The 27355-nt window shown below is 35.6% G+C and overlaps 1 protein-coding gene across 1 annotated transcript in view; it reads left to right on the top strand.

Annotated features, from left to right (window-relative positions):
• LAMA2 (laminin subunit alpha 2) overlaps positions 1–27355 on the top strand; it is a 610104-nt gene that overhangs the window by 537756 nt on the left and 44993 nt on the right. The window contains exons 45-52 of the mRNA XM_082634259.1: positions 5852–5995; positions 6999–7132; positions 8963–9122; positions 11358–11482; positions 15754–15916; positions 16596–16740; positions 23501–23639; positions 25706–25717. Of these exons, the coding sequence (XP_082490385.1) occupies positions 5852–5995; positions 6999–7132; positions 8963–9122; positions 11358–11482; positions 15754–15916; positions 16596–16740; positions 23501–23639; positions 25706–25717 (1022 nt within the window). The remainder of the gene's footprint in view (positions 1–5851; positions 5996–6998; positions 7133–8962; positions 9123–11357; positions 11483–15753; positions 15917–16595; positions 16741–23500; positions 23640–25705; positions 25718–27355) is intronic.

The following is a 27355-nucleotide window of genomic DNA, read 5'->3' as shown; positions in this document are numbered from 1 at the left end:
AGCCTTCCATCTCAAAAATTCCATTTTTTGATACAAATGAACTTATTTACAAAACAGAAACAGACTCACAAACATAGAAAACAAACTTAATGGTTACCAAAGGGGAAGGGGGGGATAAATTAGGAGCTTGGGAATTACAGATATACATGATTTTATGTATTATAGATAAACAACAGGATCCTACTCTATAGCACAGGGAACTATATTCAATATCTTGTAATAACCTATTATGGAAAAGGATCTGAAAAAGAATATATATATATGTATATATATATATACACATATATAACTGAATCACTTTGCTGTACATCAGAAACTAATACAACATTGTAAATCAACTGTACTTCAATCTTAAAAATTCCATTTTTAAAATTTATTTATTTATTTATTTTTATTGACATATAGTTGATTGGCAGTATTATATTAGTTTCAGGTGTACAACATTGTGATTCAATATTTTTATAGACTATACTCCATTTAAAGTTATTACAAATAATGGCTATATTTCCCTGGGCTGTATAATATATCCTTGTAGCTTATTTATTTTATACATAGTAGTTTTTATCTCTTAATCCCATACCCCTATCTTGCCCCTTCCCCTTTCTTCTCCCCACTGGTAACCATTAGTTTGTTTTCTATATCTGTGAGTCTGTTTCTGTTTTGTTATATACATTCATTTGTTTCCGTTTTTGGATTCCACATATAAGTGGTAACATGGAGTATTTGTCTTTTTCTGTCTGATTTCAGTAAGTATAATATTCTCTAGGGCCATCCACATTGTTGCAAATGGCAGAATTTCATTTGTTTTTATGGCTGAGTAATAATCCATCGAATATATATATCACATCTTCTTTACACGTAGGTTGCTTACAAATCTTAGCTATTGTAAATAATGCTGTTCTGAATACTGGGGTGCATGTATCTTTTCAAATTAATGTTTTCATTTTCTTCGGATATATACCCAGGAGTGGAATTGCTGGATCATATGGTAGTTCTAAAAAATTCTATTTTTAAACAACTGTGAAGCTAAAATGACCAGAATTAACCTTTCTTAATCCATAAACTTATTTTTTTAGTAAATGGCCAAGAATATGATGCCCAAGTGACAGTATATTCTTCTCCCTCCTTATACATACCTGATATCTTTAAACCAGGTCAAGACAATAAGTTCAGGGTGAACCTTGAAAAGGAATTCATGACTAATTGAAGAGAAACCTAGAAAATGACAGAAAGATTAGTGAAGATGAAATACATAAACTCAGAGTAAAAGAAGCAGATAGGGTTGAGAAGACATACGTTGAACTACAATATGAAAACCTTGCAGGCAGTAAGGAGGACAGGTGAGCATTGTATATGTGAAGCACAATGTGAAAAGAAATCAGATGTTACTCCAAGGTTTGGATTTTTATTTAAGATTTAACCAATGCAGAAAAAGCATCCCCTATGCACAAGGTTACATGCTGTGAGGCATGTTCTTCCACTCGAACAGTTTACAACGCCATAGAAGAAATAAGATATGTACACAAATAACTCTAAGATAATGCAGAATATTGTGCTACATTCCATGAGTGCTGGGAAGTGCTATTAAGTTTCTGAAAGGAAAGATCACCTCTAGTCTGGGCGGGAAGGTTTCCTGAAGGGAAGGATTTGAGCCAGGCTCTGAAATGGGATAGTGCTGGACATGGGATGAGAGGTGAAGAAGGAGAACATTCTGAGGAGAGGGAATGACTTCAGCCAAGGCAGCGAGAAAAGGAGGTTTCAGGGTCATTTCATGACAGAACAGTCTAATTTGCCAAGACTATTGTTAGAGTGAACATTAAACTAGAAAATTCAACAGAGGCCAGATTTTCTCAGGTAAGTTGAATGGTAAGTTAAACAGTTTCTTTTAGCCACAGTTGTACCTGAGATAAACCTCATTGGTGAGGAGAAGCTGAAAGTTCTTGAACATGAAGTGCAATATAAACAGAACGGTGCTTCTTTTAATATGAATCCAGAAGTAGTTTGTGGGATAGATGAGAGAATCTAGAAAGAAGGAAGCAAATTTAATAAGAGACCCAACTGTAGCAGTGGCAGTGGTAAGAGAAAGAAAGAGATTGATGTATCCCTCCTGTATTTTGCCATGTTAAGTTTGAAGAAGCAGTAACAGTAACTGTTCTCTTGTGAATCCCACACTTAGCCACATTTTCTGCCTTAGTTACCAAACAGGGAAATCTGTACATTTTCATTATTTCTTCATTGTAAAGAAATCTAAAAATATGCCTATATATTCATCAGTTATAAATGCTTCCTCATCCCACCCCCACCCCCCTGGAAAGAAAGATAAAATTCTGGCATGTGAATATATAAAACCTGTCTCAAAATACAAAATGAAAGAAAGGTATAAAAGTCATGCTTGAAAAAACAATCACTGTCCGTGCCTTTTAAGGAAATTTGTAACTACCTTTGGAAATGGAAGTTACAACAAAGTGCTTTGTTTTTTGTAAGATGTTATAAATTTGTAAGCAGCCAACGTTTTTTTCAAATGGGTTTTGTACTAATTGAAGATTACATTTGCCCGATTTTAGAAATATATTTGTAATCTGGCATGAGTGTCTGGATGTGGCCCTAACACATATTCAATATGACCAAGAAATTAAAGACATTTATTTTAAAGTAGATTTCTCCTTGTTTGTTGACTCTGAAATTGAGTGGCTGATACTCTTTTTAAATGAATGACCTAGTTAACTGGATGAAAAAAATGCAGTGAAAATTCAATAGATATAATAATGAGATCCTCAATAATGTTTGAGTTCATGATGACGAATTGGTAAATAATGTTGTATATGAGAAATGCCTCAGAGAGACCTACTTCATAGTGATTTTTATTTAGAAGTCTTACTAAGGGCTCACATTAGAAATAACAATAATTAGTGGTGGGGGGGTGGTGTGATGAATTGGGAGATTGGGATTGACATATATACACTGATATGTATATAATGGATAACTAATAAGAACCTGCTGTATAAAATAAATAAATAAAATAAAATTCAAAAATTCACACACAAAAAATTAAGAATAATAATTGATAGCAACAAATATCTTAAGAGGATGTTTGTATTTCAGAAATCTCTCCACTCTTATGAGAGGGATATATGTCAGAGATTTCTTCTAGAGAAATTTATAAATACTGTCCTTTGATTTACTTGTCTTAAGGTATATAAAAAATATCTATAATTGGAAAACAAAACACAAGGTACTTAAACAGAGAGATTAGTAGTTATTGACTGGTTACTAATGGTTTGGTCTGCTTGAATATTTCAGATACTGAGGATATATTCAAAACTGTAAGCCAGAGAACAGAAAATCTAGAGGGGTTTTTATAAAAATGTGTAAGAGTTGAGCAGTAGGTTACTTTACAAGATTAATTCCTGGCGTATTGGGTATAACAATGCCATGTTGTTCAGAGATCCATATATTTTTGATATGTAAAGTATGCCATAAGGCAGAGTAATTTTAACTCCTAGAGATGTTAAACACCCTTAGTTCTAAAATAGCTACTCAGACTTTCAGTCCTCCAATGGAGTCTCATCAGTTGAATTAGGCTTCAGTACTGGTGCTCTGTCTACAACGCTTTGAGAACCCCGCTTTCAACACTCCAGTCATGTAATCCCCTACCATTTTTACCAGATATACCCAAGCAAGGGCAGAAACATCCTGATCAGTCATGCATTCCACCCATATTCAGTCACTTCTTCTCTAAACAGTAACAGAGGAGTATTACTACATTGTGTTCTTTATAACACATACGAGTTATTTGTAATAACAAAAGAAATAACCAAAATAACTTATGATGGCTAGTTTAATCACAAATAACAAAAATGAGTTATACCTTTCCCGGTTCTGTTTCTCTGCAAGTCATTTTTTTTTTCCTGTTAAAAATAAATAAATAAATTTTATTAAGGCAGTTTGATCTTTTTTAAAATCTCTAATGAATTGTATATTTTGTGACATTTTAACCATTATCAGTTCTAGTTTGAGATTATTCCTTCTAATAAAATTCATTAAGACTAGGGGGAAAAAATCCTTGATAAAAATCTGTTGTCAAGGCTTCTGGACTTGATCTGTGTTCTTTTTGGATGACTGCAAGTCATTTTGATTCATCTACTCTTAGCATTTTATGTAGAAGGGAAATCCTATCTTATCTTTGTGGAACAAAGAGCTACCTTCTTAACTGAAAACCACACAAGCAGGAAGACTAACTGTCCAGGACAGAGAGCAAACACTCTGGTGACCAGTACTGTTCTCCTCAGTTGGCAGTCTGGGTCCCACCCTTAGAGGGAAGGAAAGGACAGGGAGAGCAGTCTAAGCAGCAGTCTTCCTAGATTATTCCAGCCCCAGCCCCACACAGAACTCCATGTGGGTGAGCCCCTATTTCTTTCCAGCACACTGTTTTCTTTGCTTGGAAATGCAATTTGGATAGCAGATTAGGTGAGGAAACAGTACAAGTATATGACTTACACAGGATCCGCAGGAGATTCAACAGATCTGTTATATCCCTGGGAGTTCTCAAACATAGATGAATTTACATATTTGTCAGACCAAAAATCTCTCCTTAGCTTTCTCTTTTGAATCCAGCACGTCCTCTGTGTAGTCTGTACCACCCTTGGAGAGGGGTGCTGGTGCTGCCTAACACTCTCTCATTAGACTCTTCAAGACACCTCCTTGTCTCACCGTAAGATGGAGACGGGTTTGGTGTCCTAGGCTATCTTGTTTGGAGTTTGCACAGCCCTTTTATGGAGGTAACAGTAATAGCCGTTGGCTTTCTCCAAAGTGTGCAAAGTGCTATAAGTGATGAGAATATGGAAATTCACCCCGAGTGAGGGCCAAGAGGCTTCCTGAAGCCTGAAGCCAGGAATTTGAATCAGTGACAGAGAGAAGTTTTGTATGTGTCTCCGCCTCCTACTTTGAGCACTATCACTAACAAAGTAACAGAATCTCTCTGAGTCCAAACAACAACATTGCTGTCCTGAAAGTACCTTTTTGATAGTATACATGAACCAAAGAAAATTAAATGGAATAATCAACTAGTGTTATTTGTGATTGAAGAAAGGCTCCCTAAATGTAAGTACAAATTGGTACAAATCAGTGTCAGCTCGAGTCACATAGGAATTTCTATCTTAGCAATTTATAGTAATTTTTAAAGTACTAGTCAAAAGAAAAAGGAGCTGTTAAATACATTAGTAATGATAGCCACTGGAAATTGTTTCTGTTCCTTTTCCTGGTGACTTAATAAAAAGGTATAATTTATTCTGAAATGTATGTTCTGAGTAGAATGATTACTATTCTTCTTATTGTTAGAACATCTGGAACAAAATCTAGTTGGCCTCTTTCAACTGTAAGAACATGGTAGGGTAGGTAATCTCCTCTCAAAAACTAAAAGAAAAATGGTTTTCTACTTTAAGTGATACCAAAATCACTGAAATTTGAATTGTAAAATTTCATTAAACAACCTGAATGAAGATCTGTACCATTAGCTTCATATAAAATCATCTCTTGAGAATGTTCCCCTATTCATAAAGACTCGAGTAAGTTATGAAGACAAGAATTTGTTAGTTGTATGCTTCAAAAAGTAGTGGCGTGCTAACAGGCCATGGGACTGTGAACAGCTCATTGTCAAAATACTGGTGGAAAGGTGCTCTTCTGTGCTTTCATTAATGAGTATAATGGGGTCTGCATATGGGCATTTAATGATACCATTTGCTGATGGAAAAATAACTTCAAAGAAGAGATGATGATGGCTTTGTGATTGGGAGCTACTTCAAACTTTCTGAGAGATTTAGTCTTGGTTCTTTGTACCTCATTTTTCTTGAAGATCAAAGTATCTGTGTCTTCGGGAGGTGACTGCATTCGAACATATAAGCCAGAAATCAAGAAAGGAAGCTACAATAATATCATTGTCAACGTAAAGACGGCTGTCGCGGACAACCTCCTTTTTTATCTTGGAAGTGCCAAATTTGTAAGTCTAACATCCAGCCTTTCTTTGGCCTACTGTGTATGTGTATAGTCAGAGGTTAATCCTGGTAGTGTGGGAAATGTATAAAGTCTAATATAATGATCCCAAAATTGAATAAGGTAGCCTTTCAGATTCAAAAACCTCAGAATCTTACCTCACCAAGTTCTGAAGTGTCAAATTAAGTAAGAAGGCAAATGAAATGAAAACTTTTTACAGTGTTTAGGCATATCTGCTTTCATTTGTGAGTATACCAGCATTTATTTTTGAATTATATTTTCAGATCCAGCTATTTAAGAAGAAAGATTAATAGGAATAAGGCTTTTTAAAAATTTTTCTCTAAGAAATTACAGTGAACTTTCATGTGAAATGAAACTGAAAATTGTGTACTATTTCTTACCAATGAAAACTCTTCTGATTCATGTTGAATTAATGACTCAAACTGAAATAACAGAAATTGTATCTAAAAGAGCTCACCTCAAACTTCTAATTCCTTTCATTTGACCCATTTGACTTTATACGCATGGAGACCTTCCAAAATGAATAAGACTTTTCAACAGACCACTTATCACATAAATCAATACTTGGAAATCAGGTGAGAAATTTTGGATCACCTTGGGTGAAACAGCATACCTGGCCCCTCAAAAACATCAGTGCCCATGGTGAAAACAATGAATTCTAAACCCAAATATTTGCTTTTATCTCTACCACAAGTATCAGTGCAAGAAAAGACATTTGTCTCAATGTTAGACCTAATTAGAATTGGTTGAATTAACACATTTGCATCAGCACTATGAACATGTGTATGGACATTGTATTGTAAAGATACAAGAATAAAGTATTATTTAATCATAGAAATAATAGATCATATTATTTGGGAATCTTTATTGTGAGGCTTCTGATTATTTCATATATCTGTAAATGGCACCTGTTGAAAAGACTTGGCTGGCTTCCTCTTTCAGGGTGCCTCATATCTAATATCTACTGTTTTTGTGTTTCTCTGCACTAGATTGACTTTCTGGCTATAGAAATGCGTAAAGGCAAAGTAAGCTTCCTCTGGGATGTTGGATCCGGAGTTGGACGTGTCGAATATCCAGATTTGACTATTGATGACTCATATTGGTACCGTATTGAAGCATCAAGGTAACTAACTCAATAGAGATTAAGATCATTGACAGAATTTTAGTTTATAAGAAAATTTTTATTTCTGTTTCAAGAAGGTAGCTATATAAGTACACACACACATGTATATGAATGTTATATATTATACACATGTATAAGTATGTGTGAATGGTACCTTTGTAGAACGTGTTAGGAACTGACAAATCTTCAAGGTATTGAACAGAATGACTAGTCCTTTTTGGCCTCCTCATCTAGTTGTCCTGTAGAAACTTTGAGGTTAAGTTGTTTTCTGTTGCCCTTATTCAGTACAATCCAGAGCATAAGAGGTGCCACTGGTATCTGTCTTTGGTGCAAAACGCCTCTTCTAGTCTACACAGCAGTCTTGACTACAGGAGGGTGCAGTATCTAAATGCTGGCATGAATATAAAATATGTCAGGTCCACACTACTTGTGGGAGGGAATAGGAAATTGATTAATTCTATCCTTGATGCTTTAATTTAATTAACTTCTAACAGTGTACAGATTACTTGTAGAATCCATTCTTGTCCTCAATACTTCCTCTTCATTTTCTCCTCTTCTTTTTCTAATTCCCAACTACCTACTAAACACAAAGCAGCTAACAGTCAAGAGGTTTTGTTAAAGGCCAAGGGAAGTTGATCAGAGATGGGTAAAGAAGACTTGAAGATCTGGTGATTGTTGAATCTAGGTGATAGATACATAGAGTTTCATTCTATGTGTGTATATGTTTAAGTTTTTCACAATTAAAAGTTTAAAAGAAACTTAATGAAAAGAAATATCTTCAATTCCTTTTTAATATCTTAAATAAAGGCGCGTGTGTGTGTGAGGGAGAGAGAGGAGAGAGCAACAGATAAAATGCTTACATGTGTGATGGTGGGGGAGGGATTAAGTACTTTATTGGGCTTAAGAATACTTATATTTGCAAAGTACAGTTCTTCTATTAGAAGAGATGTATTCTGTTAAAAAAGAACCTTATTTATAAATTCATTCTATTGTTTCTACGTATTTCAGTTAATACTGCACCCTCAAGGATAAAAAGATTACCAAAATGAGACAGTAGGGAGAGAAATATGACAAAGTTTTGTTATGACTGCTTGTCTCTGGAAAAGGGTCAGATTTTCATATTTAATAACTCATGGGAACCAATCACTTAAAAAAAGAAAATGAAATACAATAATAATAGCTTCCAAAAGTCTATTAATAGAATCTAAATGTGAAGTTCTTCTGTACAATTTGTATACACAACTCTGTAGCCTGGATTTTATAGTGTACACATTAAGATGGTGTGCCAAACAATAAATGATGCATGATTCCAGGAAGACTACTTCAGCAAATTTGGATCCAAGATAATCAGGGATTTTAGGAGCAATTATGCAGCTTATATTGCAGAAGGGTGGCTTATTTGGGGTTCACTTGCTGAATTAAATTAGACTGAATGAAGTAATATAAACTTGTTTAAATAGTCCATGTAGGTAAATAGCACATTGTTTTGTAAAGCAAGAGGAAGAAGAATTTCCATTTAACCAATAGCAATTCCATCAGCTAATTGTTGCTGTGTCATTTCCTATCACTGGACACATTCAGAATCAGGGTAGATTGTTCAGTGGTCCTGGTTGAATATGATGGTAAACGTATAGCAGAGAGCAGATTCTGGGTTTTGATTTTCAGCTTAATGAATCTAGAATGTTTGAAGCTAAACACCCAGCTATCTCTTAAATATTCCAAAACAAATCTCTACATTTTATATCTCTTAAATCTGAAGTGACCAGAAATGTAATACATACTTCATTTTCTCTATTTTCTTTCATTTCATTTCAACACGTACCCTGGAAGAACTGGGAGAAATGGAACAATTTCCGTGAGAGCTCTGGATGGACCCAAAGCCAGCATTATGCCCAGTACATACCATTCAGGGTCACCTCCAGGGTACACTATTCTAGATGTTGACGCAAATGCAATGCTGTTTGTTGGTGGCTTGACTGGGAAATTGAAGGTAATGTGTTGTTCTTCCCCATTCTGTTTATTTAATCTCTGCAGACAATTCCTGGCATGATGACTTTGGGCAAAGACATGATAAAGCACTGCAAAAACTTGACCACTTTTTACTTAATTTGTTTTTATGAAAACATGAATATATTTTGAGTAAGAATTTTCTTTCTTGAATATCCAATCTGGAAGCACAGTCTTTTTAAACCTATGTGTGTTTACTTAAACAGTTGTTGTTTTGCCCTAATCTGTGGCATCAATTTTTTGATATTTTAGTTGCCTCAAGAGCAAAGTGTTTTTTAAAGATAATCAATTTATGATTTATTGATATAAAGTGCTATAAAGTTCAATCTCACATCTAATTAAAAGATTTATGAATACCTTGGGAAATATCACAGGAGCCATAAGCCTTCAGATCATGATCCGACTTTTAAAGTTTTCAAGTTGCTCTTCTCATTCTTATCGAGTAATGCACTTAATATTCATAATTGCTTTGTGACAAGTCCTTGTGCATTTCAGATTGCAAAGTGCCTGCATTTTAAAGAAGCTCGTGTTGAGTAAATGGAGTTAGGTGTTGGAAAACGATCTGTGGGTGAGATGTAAGAGCACAACCAAGTACAATGCGTAATCCTGGGTCTGGCAGAATCATCCTGGGATGAGATTAGTCAGAAAATGTGAAAAGCCAGGGTGACCCCAAATTTATGAGAACTCAACCTTCATATAGAGTGAGGTTGTTTTATTTGCTTTGTGTATGAGATGTGACTCTAAAGTATTGGAATGGATTCCACAGCTACACACTAAAATCATCCTCATTTCTTAGAGCTGCATATAGATATATATGGTACATAGTAATATATAGTCATATTGCCAACTTTATTTCCTCCTCAGAAAGATAAATATAAGGAAGGATAGCACCGAGTAATACAAAAAAAACATGAATTTTGAAATTAAATCCAGGTTGAATTCCCTGATCTATCACTTACTAAAATATGACCTTAGGCAAGTCACTTAACCTCTTGGGCTTCAGTTTCCTTAACTAGAAAGGGAGATAAAAAATATCTACCTTGCTTGCATATTGTAGGATACAATAATAAACTTTTATAACATTTATATAACCCTTACTATTTGCTAAGTAATGTTCTAAGTAATTTACATGAATTAACAATATTCACAACAACCCCAAAATGCAGATAATATCCTCCTCATTTTATAGTTAAGGAATCTAAGTAAGAGAGAGAAATGTGCTTCTAAAGTTGTAGAATTGTAATATATTGACGCTAAAAGGAATAGTTGTTTAAATTACAGCAAGGTTCTCTAGAGAGGATCGGATCGTTCCCCTCCTTCTTGACTGCTAAATACCCAGAATTGACATGTACACACTGCTATATTTAAAATAGATGACCAACAGGACCTACTATAGAACACAGGGAACGCTGCTCAGTATTCTGTAATAACCTAAATGGGAAAAAATTTGAAAAGGAATAAATGTATATGTATAACTGAATCACTTTGCTGTACACCTGAAACTAACACAACATTGTTAATCAACTATGCTCCAATATAAAATAAAAATTTATAAAAGACGTTTCCCTGTGAGAATGACACCAGAGTTGTCATTCAACAAATATTTATTGTTCCCCTATTAGATGTCGGGCTCTGTGCTGTATATGCCCGCAAACAACAACAACAGGGTCCCTTCTCTTAAAAATTTTCTCTCTCCCTTCATTCTCCTGCCCTAGAAACCTACTTGGGTGTAAAAGGAAATGAAAAATTGGGGACAGCAGTATCATAGGCTAATCAATATGCAAGCTTTTTTCCCCTTTGTGTAGTCAGTATGTACCCTTTCTCATAAATCTCCTTAGTGGATAGGAGCACTTACTTTTATTAAACACCTTATCTGTGCCAGGCACTGAATGTGGTACCATAAATAAATTCCCTTAGTTAATTCTCCTAATAATCTCATGTTACGGACCAATAAAAAAATAGAATCTCAGAATAAGCAGTTTACCTAAGGTTGGAAGCTTGGAGTGTTTGTTTACTAATGGTGATAAACTGGTAAAGCACAGAATAACCAGGATCCATGAGGATTTATATGGTTAAAAGATGGATACGTACACAGCCAAGACTTTCACAAAGAGTGGATAATAACTACTCCAGATTCTGCTGCTCATATAATAACTCTCATGGGTACTCAATTTTTTTGTGAAATTCTAAATTCTAACAAATATGTTTCTCTCTTCAGAAGGCTGATGCTGTACGTGTGATTACATTCACTGGCTGTATGGGAGAAGCATACTTTGACAGCAAACCTATAGGGTTGTGGAATTTCCGCGACATAGAAGGTGACTGCAAAGGATGTACCGTCAGGTTAGTTGAGAGGAGGACTCTTCCAAGGTCTATCAGGCCTGTGTATCACAAAAGCTTTAATTTTATTGCAGTGTTCTATTATCATGTAGATGATATACAACAAGTTTGAAGTGATTGTGTTCAGAGGTGGATTTACCAGGAAGCTAAGAAATTTTAAGTCCCCTCCCTCACTTGTGCAGGCACTTTCCAAGGATTTGGGAAGTATCCTAGTACTTTGACCTGGTCATATGTTTTTGTAAAATTTGCAAAGGCAAGATATTTTAGCCACAATCAGTTAAGACTACTATCTCCTTCCACTCCAGCTTACCTTCATGTTCAAGAGGTGTTTCGTGTCTGTGGCTATTCTGTAGTCATCGTTTATTTTTACTTAAGGAAAGGTTCCCTAAACTGATTAAGCTTCAGGCCTCTCAGAGCCTGGATTCACTCTGCTTGTGTTTACAACAAAATATAGAACGATACTGCAGGTTTTATCTCCTACAGGATTTTTCAAATGACACATAGCATCATGTAAGAGTTTCAAGTGGAAACCCATGGGACTTGAAGGTTCTGCTTAAGAAGCAGAGGTCAAGATAAGCCAGGAGAAAGTTTCATAATAAACATCATTAATTATAAGATAGAGGTTAGAATGTTGGAATTCAAAAATACTTAAAAAGCATATAAAGCATATATAAATATTCTTATATAAACCTGAATAGAGGATGTAAAACAATTAAGAAGAAATAGAGGATTTCTCTGCATAAAAAACTTAAAGCCCACCGACCATCTGAGCCTACAACAATTTTAATTAGTTAAAGCTATAAAATTTAAATTAAATACCTGGAAGATTAATATATATACATAGTAACTCTAACATCATTAGGTGCTAAGGAGTTTATATTTTTTATTTCCAGTATAAAGGGAACATGTACATTGTTAGGACCTAAATTCTCCATTAATGTAGCAGAGTATACTTCACATTTTCTTCTCAACATCTCTGGAGTTTTATAGAAGAAAGTAGCCCCAAAATATTCCCTCTCCAAAAGTTTTACCTTTCATCTTTCTACTTTTTTTGTCATCATGGACTTTTCAGTATGGCATTGAGGACAGTTTGAAAGCCTGATCCATTCATAGTTTAAAGTGGTTTTTTAATAATCTTCAATAAAATCTAATATAGAATGTTGTCTGTCAAATTCTTTCAATACAAGGACAATGAGGTCTACATTAATATTCTGCTACTCACAAGTCAACACCAACTTTTCCGTAAACATTTCTTTGGTAAATTTCTAAGTAGGATTTTCCAAAGCTTATTATCAAACAAACGTCTAAAGTATCTAAATGTCCTTTCAGCAGTGCATATTATGTGTTAAGACTGTAGCATCACTAATTGTCAATTCTGCAAAGATCTTAGGCCTTCATTATATAAAGTGTTATATGAATTAATATAATTATAATAGGCTAAAGTTCTACATTTACTGAAATAATTCCTTATTTTAAAAATTCCTAATATGCTTTTTTGAATTATACTAATATTTTGATCAAGAATGTTACTGTTTTTGTGAGTGCTCTGATTACAAAGTCACATAAGTTTTGAGTGGCTTGCCCTAGCCCTATTTTTCCATAAGCCTTGGTAATTTTAGGAAAAATATTTTAGAACTCCTGGTGTTTGTTTTCTTTTCAGGAGAACATATAACACATTTTAACATAAAATTAATGGTTGCACTTTTAGAGCAGAAATGATAAAATGGGGGAGATGAAATAGACAAGGCTACAAGACATAGACTAAGAATATTTTGTAGAAGATCTTGGAATGTGAGTTTTAGGAATTTGCATTTATTCAGTAGTCAGTAGAAAGGATATAATTTTTGTAATGTTTTAGAAAGGATTATCTGTCAGGGCTATAAAAAAAGTGTATCTTATTTTTCTTAAAAAATAGGGAAAAAAACTGCTACTAGTAAAATGTATTTAGCTGAACACTGAAACAGTGATGAAATATTAATATACTAAACTTCAATATTCATCTAGTTCTATGGTTAACAAGTTTTACATGGAAGAGCATGGCTGCTCCAAATAGCATAATTAATCTTTACTAACTTGACCAGAAATCCAGGTTCAAAAGAGAAACAAAAGGCAAGTTAAGAAGCTTAGCATTTATTAATTAGAAAAGAATTGTCACTCTTCCTGGTAAATGTATTGAAAATGAATAGGAAAACTCTAGTATAATGTTAGATGTTGAAATATTGAGTCTATACCTGGAAAGATTCATTTTTCCCCCACCTCAAAGTCAACAATTTGAAGCCAGATTTACCGGTTTTAGCTAATGAATTAAATGAAGTAGGCTGATTTACACCTGTATGTTTTGCTATTCTTGTACAAAACTCTTGCTCTATGATTTGCCTGTTGCTTGAATAGAAGAAGCTCTAATAGGGTTGGAGTAGATCTAACCCTTTCATCTCAGAGTGGAGACACTGAAACCTGAGGTGTTAAAATGACTTCTGAGATTCCACGTCAGACTCCAGGGTACCTGCCATCTACTCTGCTATTTTTTCCATTGTGTGTTGAGGAAATTAATAGATTAAGGGCATAAGAACACCAGGATACAAATATTCCAGGGTTTCCGTAAAAGGAAAATAAAATGTGATATACATTTTTTTATTCCAATGCCTCTCTTGACATTATATAGGAATTTTTGTGTTTTTTTCTCTTCAAGTTGTGAGTAACAATGCACTGGGCCAAAGCACTCGGGAAAGTGTCAGTGGTGACTCTTGCACCCTATTGTCACTGGTAGCATGGCAGTATATAATGCAAAATCCTAGGATTTGAGAACCTCATGGAACTTCTCCTTAGTAGATGCTACATTACATTTTCTTATCTCAAATGTGGTGCTCTAGATTTTATTGGATTTGTTATAATGATGAAGGAAGGCCAAAATTATTCAGCTGATTTATTCACACAAATTATATTGTTAATAGGCTGATTTAGCCCCTCAACCTTTCAGTGAACACTTTTCATGAATATTGAAAAAGCATCTTTTAAGTGTACATTAGAAAAAAATATATATGGCATCATCTGATCTTATACCTATTTAGATATATCTTAAATTTACAAAAACCTGACTGTGAAATGCATAGTTAAGACTCTTCCCTTCCTTTTGTCTTCAGAGTTTTATTTCTCCTTTTCCAGAAATAGAGAGAAAGCCAACTTGTCTAAAATGAGTAACAGTTCCTCCTCCTCAAGGCCATTAATGTTTATACCCTATTATTTTTCTCATTAGCCAAGATTGCATGCAAATACTATCCTAACCTCTTATTATTTTATGAGATTACTATAATATTTCTCATATCTCCTCTCTTCTCAAGTTAATACAACACTCCAATTTCACAGATTCAAATATAAGCTAATACGCAGATATTTAAAGTTTAAAAATATCTCCACAATCAAAACTTACTCTGTTAACATCAATTAGATAAGATAGATAGATGATAACTTTTCATTTGAAAAAAATCTTTTTAAATGTTATATTTACAAGACTTATCTTAGATATTCATTAATTATTCAACCAATATTGATTGAACATATACTCTCTGTGAGGCAATTTGCTTTACTAATATCCCTTTCATTCCACAAATATCTACCAGATTCTGCTGTTAGCCAAGTACCACACTAGATGCTGAGTTTGTGCCTGGCATAGAGCCTGGCCCATAATCTCTACTTGGTTTCATAGAGCTTACATCCTGGTGAAGAAGACAGATCAACAAACACACATAGTTAGAGGAACCCTTCATTATCTGAATCTAATCTGTCCCAGAAAAACCTACTGCATAGCAAGAGTTCAGAGAATAGAAGCCTATATCCTGGTACGGCTTTTTTTTTCTTACAACTTTAAGTTAGTACGTTTCAACCACCTTCACTCTTCAGCCAACCCCTACTCCCTATTATGTTATGTATTGGGGAAACGTAATAATGCATTCTCAGCCCATTCCAAAATCCCACTAGTTCACACCACTAAAATACACTTAAACACTAATATAACTAGCCACCAAGCACTTCAGCAAAAGTATTTAAAACATCAATGACCTAGTTATTGAACACCTAATGAAGTCAGGTGAGAGATGGTGGTTACTTGGTCTGATGGTGGCAGTAGAGCTGGAGAGAAGGGGAAGGATGGAAGATATATCTGGGATGGATCCTGCCCTACAACAGCCTACAGTCCAGTCTCAGAAGACAGTGTGATGTATTGAATACTGATGGACCAAGTAGACATCGTCTGACTCATGTGAAATGTCTCTCTTCAGTCCGCAGGTAGAAGATAGTGAGGGGACTATTCAGTTTGATGGAGAAGGCTATGCATTAGTCAGCCGCCCCATTCGTTGGTACCCCAACATCTCTACTGTCATATTCAAGTTCAGGACATTTTCTTCAAATGCTCTCCTGATGTACCTTGCCACACGAGACCTGGTAAAGATTTGCACAGCTGATCTTTCATGGCTGAAAATATGTTTGCTTCTTTTTTGTAAGGTTCCAATGCAGTTATCAGTTTTGTTGAATTATCAGTTATTGTTCAAAGGAGTCTGGGATGGCTGTGTAATAGCCAAGAATGGTCCATAGTGTTTATATATTTCCATCAGTAACTTTAATTACAGATACAATTTAATTTTTATTTATTTTCAGTATAACTCCCTTATAATCCTTTAAGAGAAGCACCCAGTAAAGATTCCCCTGGTATGGAAACATGCAGCAGAAAAATTACTTCCTTAGTCTTCTTCTAGAGACCTAAGTCGAAAGGTGGTTCTAAATAGCCTCATTATTTTTTCCAGGTCAATATTTCTTAGTAAATTCTTTCAGGAAATGTACTCTTTAGTTTGCTTAATGTGTTTTCAAAGGAACCCACTTTTACTCCTGTCATAAAAGAATACATCCTAGTAATTTGGTTGTGACCATTTGCACCATAATATCACACCCACAGACATTCACAAAATAGTAACACCAATTCTGTATCCAAAAATGGATTTCAATTACAGATCAACACAGTCAGTAATTTAGCCATAAAGCCTTATTATAAACTCCACAAAGAAAATAAATACCCATATATTTCTCTGTGTATCTAATCACTGGTGTGTTTTTACTCTCTTAATAGAAAGATTTCATGAGTGTAGAGCTCACCGATGGGCACATAAAAGTCAGCTATGATCTGGGTTCAGGAATGGCTTCCGTTGTCAGCAATCAAAACCATAATGATGGGAAATGGAAATCATTCACCTTGTCAAGAATTCAAAAACAAGGTGAGTTTCTATAGTGATAATGCACTCAGAGCCTTAATCATGCTATCCAAAGCTCCCACGTACCTAATCATGAGGAAGACCCTGTCTGTTATTTTAGGTACTCACGAATTCTGTGAAAAATTGATACAGTCATTTCTTTGGCTTAGCTTATAGGTGGTTTGGGTTAGACATGACTGATTGAAGAGCCAAATGGTTCTCTGTCATTTTCTTTTGAAACCGAGAGCTTAATTTGAAAGCATAAAACTGTCTTACAACTTGTGAAATTATATCCTGTAGTAGACTTGAAAAACTTGTGTGCTTTCCTTTTCTTCCCATTTTGCCAAGATGTTTCCTTTAGAGTGGCCCACAGGTAGAATTTGTAGGGGTGATAGAGCACAGCTACCAGTTCTTTATTTTTTGAAAGTGCCAAAAATTTGTATGTGTGCAAGTTAATAATTAATAATAATCTAACATTTTTATGATTCCAGGACATTTTCAAAACACTTTCACAAACATTATTTCATTTGCTCATGAAGCAGGTATTTTGTTCTGGTTTACAGAAAGGAAAGTGTAGACTCCAACTTATATGTGGTCCCAGACATATATACATAAGATCTCACAACCAAGACAGAAATCCAAGCCTATTAGGTCTTTGTGGGCTGCTTAGTATAATTCCGCTAATTCTATGTACTATGGCATTACCAATATCTGCAAATGAAACTTAGATTCCTCTGTTTATATAATTAGACTTAATTCATTTTGAACATGCCAGTGTGACATTTCATGAAAATTTAGGTATAACTTTGCACCATCTTTCATACCTGCACTTAACAAATATCTGCCAAGAACCAAGTAAATACTCTGCAAGAACTAAGTGAAGTCTATGATAAGTCCTTGTCTTTATGGAACTTGCAGTCTAATGGGGGAGATAGACAAGTCAGTCAATGGTTAGAGAGTAGAAATCTAATTGCCATGTAGAGATCTGCATAGCAGGCTAGGAATCTCAGAAGAGAGAAACGTCAAAGTCAAACCCAGAGGTCAGCCCCCAAAGGAGTGCCCTGAGGCATGAGCAGGGACTGAGGAGTACTCCGGGTGAAAAGCAGCTTTGGACAATTCAGAGAGGTGAACATTGTATGAAAGCCTCAAGGGCTCAGTGAGCATAATACATCATCATACATCTTTTTCCAACTGCTTTTCCTTGGAACAGGAAACGCTGGAGAAACTCCTCAGTTTGGACAAAAACTGGTTTTGCTCTCGTAAAATAAATTGGAATACTGTTGTCGGTATACATTGTTCCCGAGTAAGTTACATTTGCGTGTTAGAGGCTCGGCACAGTAGTTAAGAAGAATGTTTAACTCTGTTTGATCCAACACTTCCCAAACTTCTTTGATCACCAGAATCCTTCCATGCCATACTAGCATTTGGCTGAACACACTTTGGGAAATGCTTTAGGCTAACAGGATGAATGTTGGCAGAAAATTATCAGATGAAGCTGGAGAGAATACAGAGTTAGTTTATAAAGGGCCTTATGAGGTAAACTAATGAGTTTCAACTCTTCCTGAAATCAACAGGGAACTACTAAGAGTTTTAATCAAGAATGTGACACCATCAGATTTGTGTTTTAATAAAGTTTCTTTAGCAGCAACCTGGAGGGTAGATGGTGACAATTTCAGATGCTCCTGCAGTCTGCAGGAAAACCAGGGGAGGAGCAAGGAAAAGGGAACCATGAGAATGGATAGGAAAGAATGGAGTTGAAAGATATTAAGCATCTTAAAATTGAGGAGCTTTATGATATACTCAATGCAGAGAGTAAGATTTTTTTAAAAAGGAGATCAAAAACGATTCCTTTTTTTTCTTAAAATAACAAAGAGTATGTCAGTGCCATTTACCAAGCTATTGGATACAGGAAAAATGCAGCATAGGTTTTTAGAAAAGATGCTGCGTTCTATTTTGGATGTGCTGTATTAAAGGTACTCTTAGTATCCTTAGCAACCTAGGGAAGCTGTGTAATTGACAGGCAATTAGTTATGCATATCTGAGGATTAGCAGAGTTGTGGGACAGAGATGGATAGCTACAAAGCATCCTCATGTTTTAAATCATTGTACCTTAACAGAGATGAGAAAAACAAGTCATATCTAGAATAAGGTGACCCAAAGCCCTTGAGCAAACAGCAATATTGAAGCAGTATAGTAAAGGAAGAGCCCACAAAGGGAGCTATAAGGAAATAATCAGAGAAAGGAGAAATAAGAAATGGAAATTTTCAGATTAAACTGGAAACAGGGTGACCAATTAGGTACAATAGTAGTTCAGACAGATGAATGATGGCTTGAAATAAGAGTTGCAGTGGGATTTGACAGTAAGGAAATGCAAAATGAATCCACATGTGATACCACTATACGGTTACTAGAATGTCTAAAATTAAAAAGACTGAACATACCCAGGGCTGGCAAGGATGTCAAGCAAGTGGAATTCTTATACACTGCTGATGAGGATGTAAATTGGTACAGCCATATTGGAAAACAGGTTGGCAGTTTCTTAAAAAGTTTAATATAGACCTGTCATATGAAATAACCATTCCACTCCTAAGTATTCACCTAAGATATGTGAAAGCATATATCCATACAGAGACTTGTACCAGAAGGTTCATAGCACCTTTATTTGTGATACTCAAAAAACAAAAAATAAACATCCATCAGCAGGTGAATGGATATACAAATTGTTGTACATCCACACAATGGAATAGTATTTAGTGGTTAAAAAAAATGAACTATTAATTTGCATACAAAATGGATTAATAACAAAATTATTTTTCTGAGTAAAAGAAGGCAGAGAAAAAAGTACATTTATGTACTAGAAAACACAAACTAACATATGGTCACAGAAAGCCAAAAGAGGATATTTGTTGACTGGGTTTTGTAGGGAGGGGCTGGAAGGAAGGATGACAAAAAGGCAAAAGGAAACTTTTGGGGTGTTGGATATGTTCATTTCTTTTTTTTTTTTTTTTTTTTTGCGGTACGCGGGCCTCTCACTGTTGTGGCCTCTCCCGTTGCGGAGCACAGGCTCCGGACGCGCAGGCTCAGTGGCCATGGCTCACGGGGCCAGCCGCTCTGCGGCATGTGGGATCCTCCCAGACCGGGGCACGAACCCGTGTCCCCTGCATCGGCAGGCGGACTCTCAAACACAGCGCCACCAGGGAAGCCCGGATATGTTCATTTCTTGACTGTGATCATTTCATGGATGTATAGAGATCTCAAAACTTGTCAAATTGTACATTTTAAATATGGGCAAATTATACTATGTCAATTTTACTTCGATAAAAGTGTTTTCTAAAAAAAGGACAGAGGGAGTTCCCTGGTGACCTAGTTTAGTGGTTAGGATTCCAGGCTTTCGCTGCCATGGCTGTGTTCGATCCCTGGTCGGGGAACTGAGATCTTTCAAGCCATGCAGCGTGGCCAAAAATAAAATAAAAATTAAAGATTAGAAAAAATAGATTAAAAAAATTTTTAAAAGGACAGATATTAGAGTTATTTAGGAGATAAAATTAGTAGGGCTGTTGATTGGTAAGATGTGGAATGGTGAGGAGAAAGGATGACTCTAATATAGGAGATTGGGTTGGAGTCTTAGCGCCACCAAATAAGATAAATAATACAGATCTGGGAGGAAAAAGAGAACCAATTTAATTTGGAATATCAGCTGGGGATGTATATAGTGACTCACCTGTTGAATGTGGATTTTTAGGCAAAAATCAGGTCCAGGCATATATATTTCTGAGTTGTCAACATATGGTAAGTAAATATAAACTTGAGCTACCCAGAGAGCTGAAACCTGACAAGTGGCCGAATGAAAGCACATTAGGGAACATCAGCATTTCAGAAGTGTTCAGAGAAACAGGTCCTGGGGAAGGAGACTGAGAATGAGGTTGGAAAGGCAAGAGAAGCTTGGAGAAGTTGGCATTATGGAAGTCAAAGAGGAAAATTCTAGAAGGATGGAAATTTTAACCTCACGTATTGCATAGATATGGATTAAGATAAGGATCAAAGGACTCCATTGGGTTTGGTTGTGGGGAGGGCACTGTGGATTTTAGCAATATCAGAATCCATGGAAGAGTGGGGTAGGAATTCAAGTAAGGCCATTGCTCCTTTTCAGATACCAGATTAGTTGCTTTATTCTCAGCTAGTTTGTAAAAGCCACTGTCCCTTGAAATTCAAATACACTCCTTCAGGAGGGGTTCCCCACCTTCCCTGAGAGACAGTTAGTGGAACCACAGTCACTAATAGAAGTGCTCCCTATCCCCGCAAGTGCATTGATATGGATGCAAGATTGATCATTTAGATTTTCAGTGGACTAAGAGAGAGAAGAAAAGAATTACCAAAGTAAAAACAATTCCTTTATAACAACTCCTTTATAGCATTGATTATAAAATACTTGTTAAGCCCCTACTCTGTGTCTAGTATTTAATAAAACCCTTATTTCCCTGCTTACACATAAATGATGTCTGAACTCATCAACTCTAAAATTTTATGTTAATGACTATTCTATAAGGGAAAGAAATAGGGCAAGAAATAAAAGCAAGTGTTAGCATTCCATAGCAGAACCCACTTCATTGCTACCACTCATAAAGGATAGGGTAGAGTCTTTCCTTTAAATCAGTAAAAATATGCCATCCTCTGTCTCTCTATCAAAGCTAACACTTGGGCCACTGAGTTTCAGTTCAATTGTGTTTCTGCTTTTTAATCAGTTTTTCTTAGAATCATTTCTAAAAATGCATATATTCACTCAGGGATAAGAAGGAAATCTACCTCCAGTCTCTGGCTTGCCTGTGATAGAGAGAGAATCTCATTTTCACAGACACCATTAAAATACATACCAGGTCTGTAGAAAAAAAGGCTATTTTCATGTTCCAGTCAACAGCCCTATATGAAAACTTCTTTGCTGATCTGGAAAGAAAAGAATATGTATGAAAAAGTTTGGAAAACAGTTTTATAAATCTTTTTTATTTCAGCCACCAGTCTGGTCAAAAAGATATGTGTGTATGAAATTAATATGTGCTAGAAAGTAATTTATTTTTTAAGTCTTAACTTGCTGAATATTTTTTGAATTGGGAACTTATTTTTGAGGTGTTTTTTGTTTGTTTATTTTTACAAAATTCTGCTTTGAGGATTGGAGGTGTTAATAGGTTTAGGTATTTTATTTTGGACATTTTTTATAAGGCAATTATGTTTGGTTTTATTGAAAATACTTCTTTTGAAATGGAAGGACTACAGATTACAATGGAATTTTCAGGTTTGATTGTTCTTTTATTTTTCAAAGAACACTCTTCTAAAAGATGATGAGTTGAGGGCCTCCCTGGTGGCGCAGTGGTTGAGAGTCCGCCTGCCGATGCAGGGGATACGGGTTCGTGCCCCGGTCTGGGAGGATCCCATGTGCCGCGGAGCGGCTGGGCCCGTGAGCCGTGGCCGCTGGGCCTGCGCGTCCGGAGCCTGTGCTCCGCAACGGGAGAGGCCACAAAAGTGAGAGGCCCGCATACAGCAAAAAAAAAAAAAAAAAAAAAAAAAAAGATGATGAGTTGAGAGAAAATAATAATGTTCCAGGGTCAAACAAATTTGGGAAATACTTCGTGCTCTGTGTCCCTCTTTTGGAGCATCACATTACACATTAGAATGTTGAAAGATATGGGCAGCTATAAAATTAAGACATATGTTTAATTTTGCTTAACCCAGTGATTGTCATATTTATTTGACCCAGAAACATCCAAGAAACTAGTGTTCCAAAGAATAAACATTTAGAAATGCCCTTATAATCCATTGGTTCAAGTGGCCATTTTTATATGCTTGCTAATTCAGATCTTATATCAGGCATTAGAGGCCAAATTTGTCATGTTAATGAACCAATGCCTCAATATGCATCAAGGATCCAAAATATATTTAGCAGTTAAAGGCTGGGCCTAGGCAAATATTATGGTGAGAAAGCACATAATTCAGAAGGAGCCTAGCTTGACTCTTAAGAATGAAGAGGGTAAAATCAATGAGATAAAGTATTACCATCTGCTCTCTGAACAAAGCAGTTTAAATAGAGAAGAGCCTCTCTTTTTTCCTTTTTCCTTTCTATTTCTGAATTCTTATCCTCATCATACTGGAAGAACCTTTAGAGACCTGAGAGAAAGCAATAAGGCATGAAGACTGTACCTCTCTCAAAACACGCAGCATCCCCCAAATAAAATGTAATTTACAATGGATGTGGATCCCATCATCTTGCAAAACAAACCTTCCCATCTCTCCACTTCCATGCATAGCCATCTTATCAACATCACTCTGTGGCTGAGCTTAAACCCCAGTACTTCTGTGCATACTGAAATTTACAAATTCTGAAAACCACAAATTCTGTATATTTCTAATTAATAATCTAATTTCTAATTAGATACTTATCTTAGCATTAGTTAATTATCTTACTCTATTTTCTAACTACCTATCTATATTATGGAAAACTATGTCAACTGGTTCTCTGCTGTCCATCTACACTTCTTTCTTTTATCTTGATTAGTTTGCCTTCACTGGTGTTCAGGCTGTTATTTTTGTGCTTTCTTTGTGGATCGTTTAACAATGTATTTATTGATGTTATTGTCATTTCTACAATTATTAAATAGCTGTATATAGTATATGTGCTTGAGAAAGTCAATGTTAATTTGAGAATTAAAGTAAATTTATCCTGAAGGAACAGTGATGATATAGATGTGGTTGGTATTGCGCAAATAAAAAGTGAAACTTCCTCTTTCCTTTGCAGCCAACATATCAATTGTAGATATAGATACTAACCAGGAGGAGAACATAGCAACTTCATCTCCTGGAAACAACTTCGGTCTTGACTTGAAAGCAGATGACAAAATATATTTTGGTGGTCTGCCAACACTGAGAAATTTGAGGTAATTTGGTGTATATTTAGAGCTAAGGATTAAGTTTTAATTAAATGGCCACTATGCTCACTAGAGTTCTGAAGTTTAATTACAACAGGAATGTCATAACCTCTAGTTGCAGAAAGGCCTAATCTAAAAATTCATGTTGCATGTTACAATAACACCAGGATTTAAAAACTAAAGATTAATTTGATATCTTTGTTGAAGAGATGGATGGGAGTTACTGTTTCCCTTACAGTCACTGGATGAAAAGAATTATAAAAGTTATTTAAGGTGGAAACTGGAGTTGAATGTAATTGCCTTTCTCCTTGCACATTCACTGGAGATAATGGTGCACTGACATTGCTTAGTGTTCTGAAAATTAGTCAGTGTTCCAGGGCACTGTGAGTATAACCTATTTTATGGCTAAGCACAAGCATGATAATAGTATTGGAACTTTTCCATATGCCTGATGCTAAAGTGGTATTAGTTATTCTCGTGCCCATGTCAACATTTTTTAAAATTTCACGTATGTTTTTTAGAGAGCAGATAGGGAGATATATTTAGCTTGCAGTTTAACTAGTTCAAAAAATTAATAGAAGTAACTAAAAAGTGTCAGAAAATATTTCATGTGGTATTTAATTAGTTTGCTTCTTGTTATAAAACAACTTATAAGAAATACAAGTTATAGAGTATTTGGTGCTCAATAAATGTTAATTAAATCTAATTAGAATGGGATGAATTGATCTGGCTAACCTGTAAGAGTTTACTATAAATAGAGACCACCATGTTTTTAATTTTTGTTTTGTTTAGTTTGTTAGCTTTTGATGGTTGCAAAAGTCCTGTCTAGGTGTTTCTACTCTAAAAAGACACATTACAATAGGAAGGGTCTCAGAATAACTGAAAAGTACGGTGGTCAATTATTTTCATATTTCTCAAATGAGCAGTGGAAATTCAGTCTCATTTTATGATAGTGAGTATGCAGACAGAGGTTTGCTGTTCTCTGTATCTAAACTCGTAAACCAGGCACCTGTCCAGTTACCAGTCTATCAAGGGTATAAGTTGATAAGCTTTAATGGTGCAGATAAACTGGCTCTGCATTCGTCTACATGATATTGCATTTGTATTAGGAATATAGATTTAAAGTGTCTGGTCAGAAAAATCATTGCAGATTAAATGTATTTGAATAGTGGCATAGTTATTACTCCAAAGTCCAGTTATCCATTCAACAGGTGTTTGATGAGCATCTATCACTACTATGTTTCAGGTACTATTTAAATACTAGGGATCCAGCACATTGTTCCAGGCTAAGATTTACTTTGCAAGATCACTAACTAAATTCTCTAGGAGTGAACTAATTGTACCCAAAATAAGGCTATCCAAAGGTGGCTTCATTTATTCTTGTGATAATGTAGCTTTAATTACCATAAAGTGATTTTTAGGAATTATCTACAAAAGTGTTTATGTTAACTTCATTGAGATGGGTTTATGTATTAGTTTGCAGACTACATACCTGATGAGTCTTTACTGCCAAGATATTTTTACTCTCACAGTACAGCATTTCATAATTATAATATTTCTATGGCATGGCACATTATTTCAAAACAGCCTTTAGACATATATTTGTGACTAGTCAAGGAGCCATGCATTCATAGTTAGCTATAATTTTGCCTACAAACAGGGTCTTAATATGATAAAGTGCAAAAGATGTGATGAACATGAATTATTTTTATGTATATTAAGTTCAAAGAGGCAATAAGCTCTCCTTACAAGCTACTCATGAACACTACAGCATAGCAACACTTGTGCATTTTCCCATTTGTAAGAATGATAAATATGAGTGCTTTAAATTCAATTCCAAAATTCAAATTTTCCAAGAGAATAGTGTGGGAGATGGTCACCGTTGGACTCTATTTTCACTGTAGTCAAGGGTATATGTCTGTTTTCTTTTCTGTTGCTGTTTTATATTCCTTTCCTTTGTAGATCTCTATGAAATGCTTCCTTTTTTAAAAAGATTTATGATTAAAGTTTATTGTTTTACTAAATGAAAATGCAATTATAAGTAAATCATTTTTTTTCTCTTCCCTTTGACCTAGTATGAAAGCAAGGTAAAATTTAAATTTATGCATGCCTTCTTCAAGTGCATGGGTTGGGTAAATGTGGCTTCTTAGATAAAGCAGTGATGCAGAAGCAGAGTGACACCTATGCAGCTTTATTCACAGTACATTTCACGAACAAGTAATGCATTCTGAGATAGTTCTCATGCTGCCTTTTGCTTATAAAAATGCTGCTGCTTACCCACCATCACTGCAATTTGACTTGTTCACCAGCTGTGATGACAAAGTTGCTCTGCTTATTTGTTCAACCGCCCACGCACAGCGCCACCAGGTGCACACATGCAGCAGCACATGCTAAGGGCAGCTGGCCAGGTTTATGGGTGAAATCTAGTTCTGGGGAACAAACTGGTCTCTTGGGTTGAACCTCAGACTCTGGTCTCCCAGGTACCGTACTGTCTGCTGAACAATCAACCTGTGCTCCCAAATGCGTACTACTGCCTGGTTGCTTTTTTGCAAGCCTGCAAATATGCAAGCGTTAACGTGGCCCTTGCACCTCTTGACAAAGCTGCTTCTTTCTTGCCATGTTTATTTAGAATTTAGCTACGGAGTCAGTATTTCTCTGGAAATACTACATGTAAAACAAGTGTTTGCATTAATGACGAGGAAGCTTGCGGACAGTCATCCTAGCTTCTCAGGAGCATTTCAGTTCCTATTTGTAGGCAGGAGGTTTTAGCGTGGAAGTTGTAAGCAGCAGGCCTCTGTAAGTGGCTCATCAAACTCTGGCTAGAGCTACAGCTGAGTGTTTTGGTATTTCAAAACCTAATGGTGCCAAATTTCCCGAAAGGACATAATGAAGCTGAGCTGATCCAAGAAATTTTTAAAGCAAAGGCTAGACTTTTAATACCAGAAACTAGACTATATAGAAATGAAAGTGTGAAAAAAACAATCCAAGTTGTTTAATCACGATACAGTTATAAGACCAATCAAGTGCTGTTTGCTGAGGTGGCTGAAAAGCAGAGGCTGGCTTTCAGTGAAAATATATGCTAATAAAACTCTGAAATGACATTGTGTAGCTTTGTAATTTTGCCTCTGAGGCAAACAGAGGAAACAGTGGCCTGTGGTTTTCATTAGGAATCTGATCATCATATGTGATTACTTATACCCTGTGATTTTCATAATGTCGAGCTTGCTAAATCATTGTGTTTTGAAATGATCCTTTGTATTTCCCTGAAACAATGAAGTGTATGACTTGTAGGAGTGATTTATTTTATTGATAAGACCTCTGAGAAACTTGTGATAAATCAGTCTTCCTCTAAGCGAACATGGAAGCAAATGAACACTGAGAATGAAGTCCACCCATTTCCTTTACTTTATACAAGAAGAATATAAGCAAGATTCTCACTCTCCAGTTGGCATGTTTTTTGTAGTAACCAGCTGACTGAACAGAAGGGGAAGACCTTGGGAACAAGTGGAAATGATCAAAGAAAATAAAACAGTCCCAGAGAGAGAGAAACAAATAGAACAAATACCCAGCATGACATAAATCACCTGATACACACTCCCAGGGTCTGATTTGCTTTCCTACATGTTTGTCCTCATGTCATGTGTTTTTTATTAAGACAAAAAAATGAATCCTGCCATCATGGGACAGTGAGGAGAGAATTAATCATTATCCAAATAAATATAATA

Source organism: Mesoplodon mirus (assembly GCF_964341445.2).
Source record: "Mesoplodon mirus genome assembly, chromosome: 10".
NCBI lineage: Eukaryota > Metazoa > Chordata > Mammalia > Artiodactyla > Ziphiidae > Mesoplodon > Mesoplodon mirus.
The sequence above is the reverse complement of the archived record's forward strand: the minus strand, read 5'-3'. Positions and strand labels throughout refer to the sequence as shown.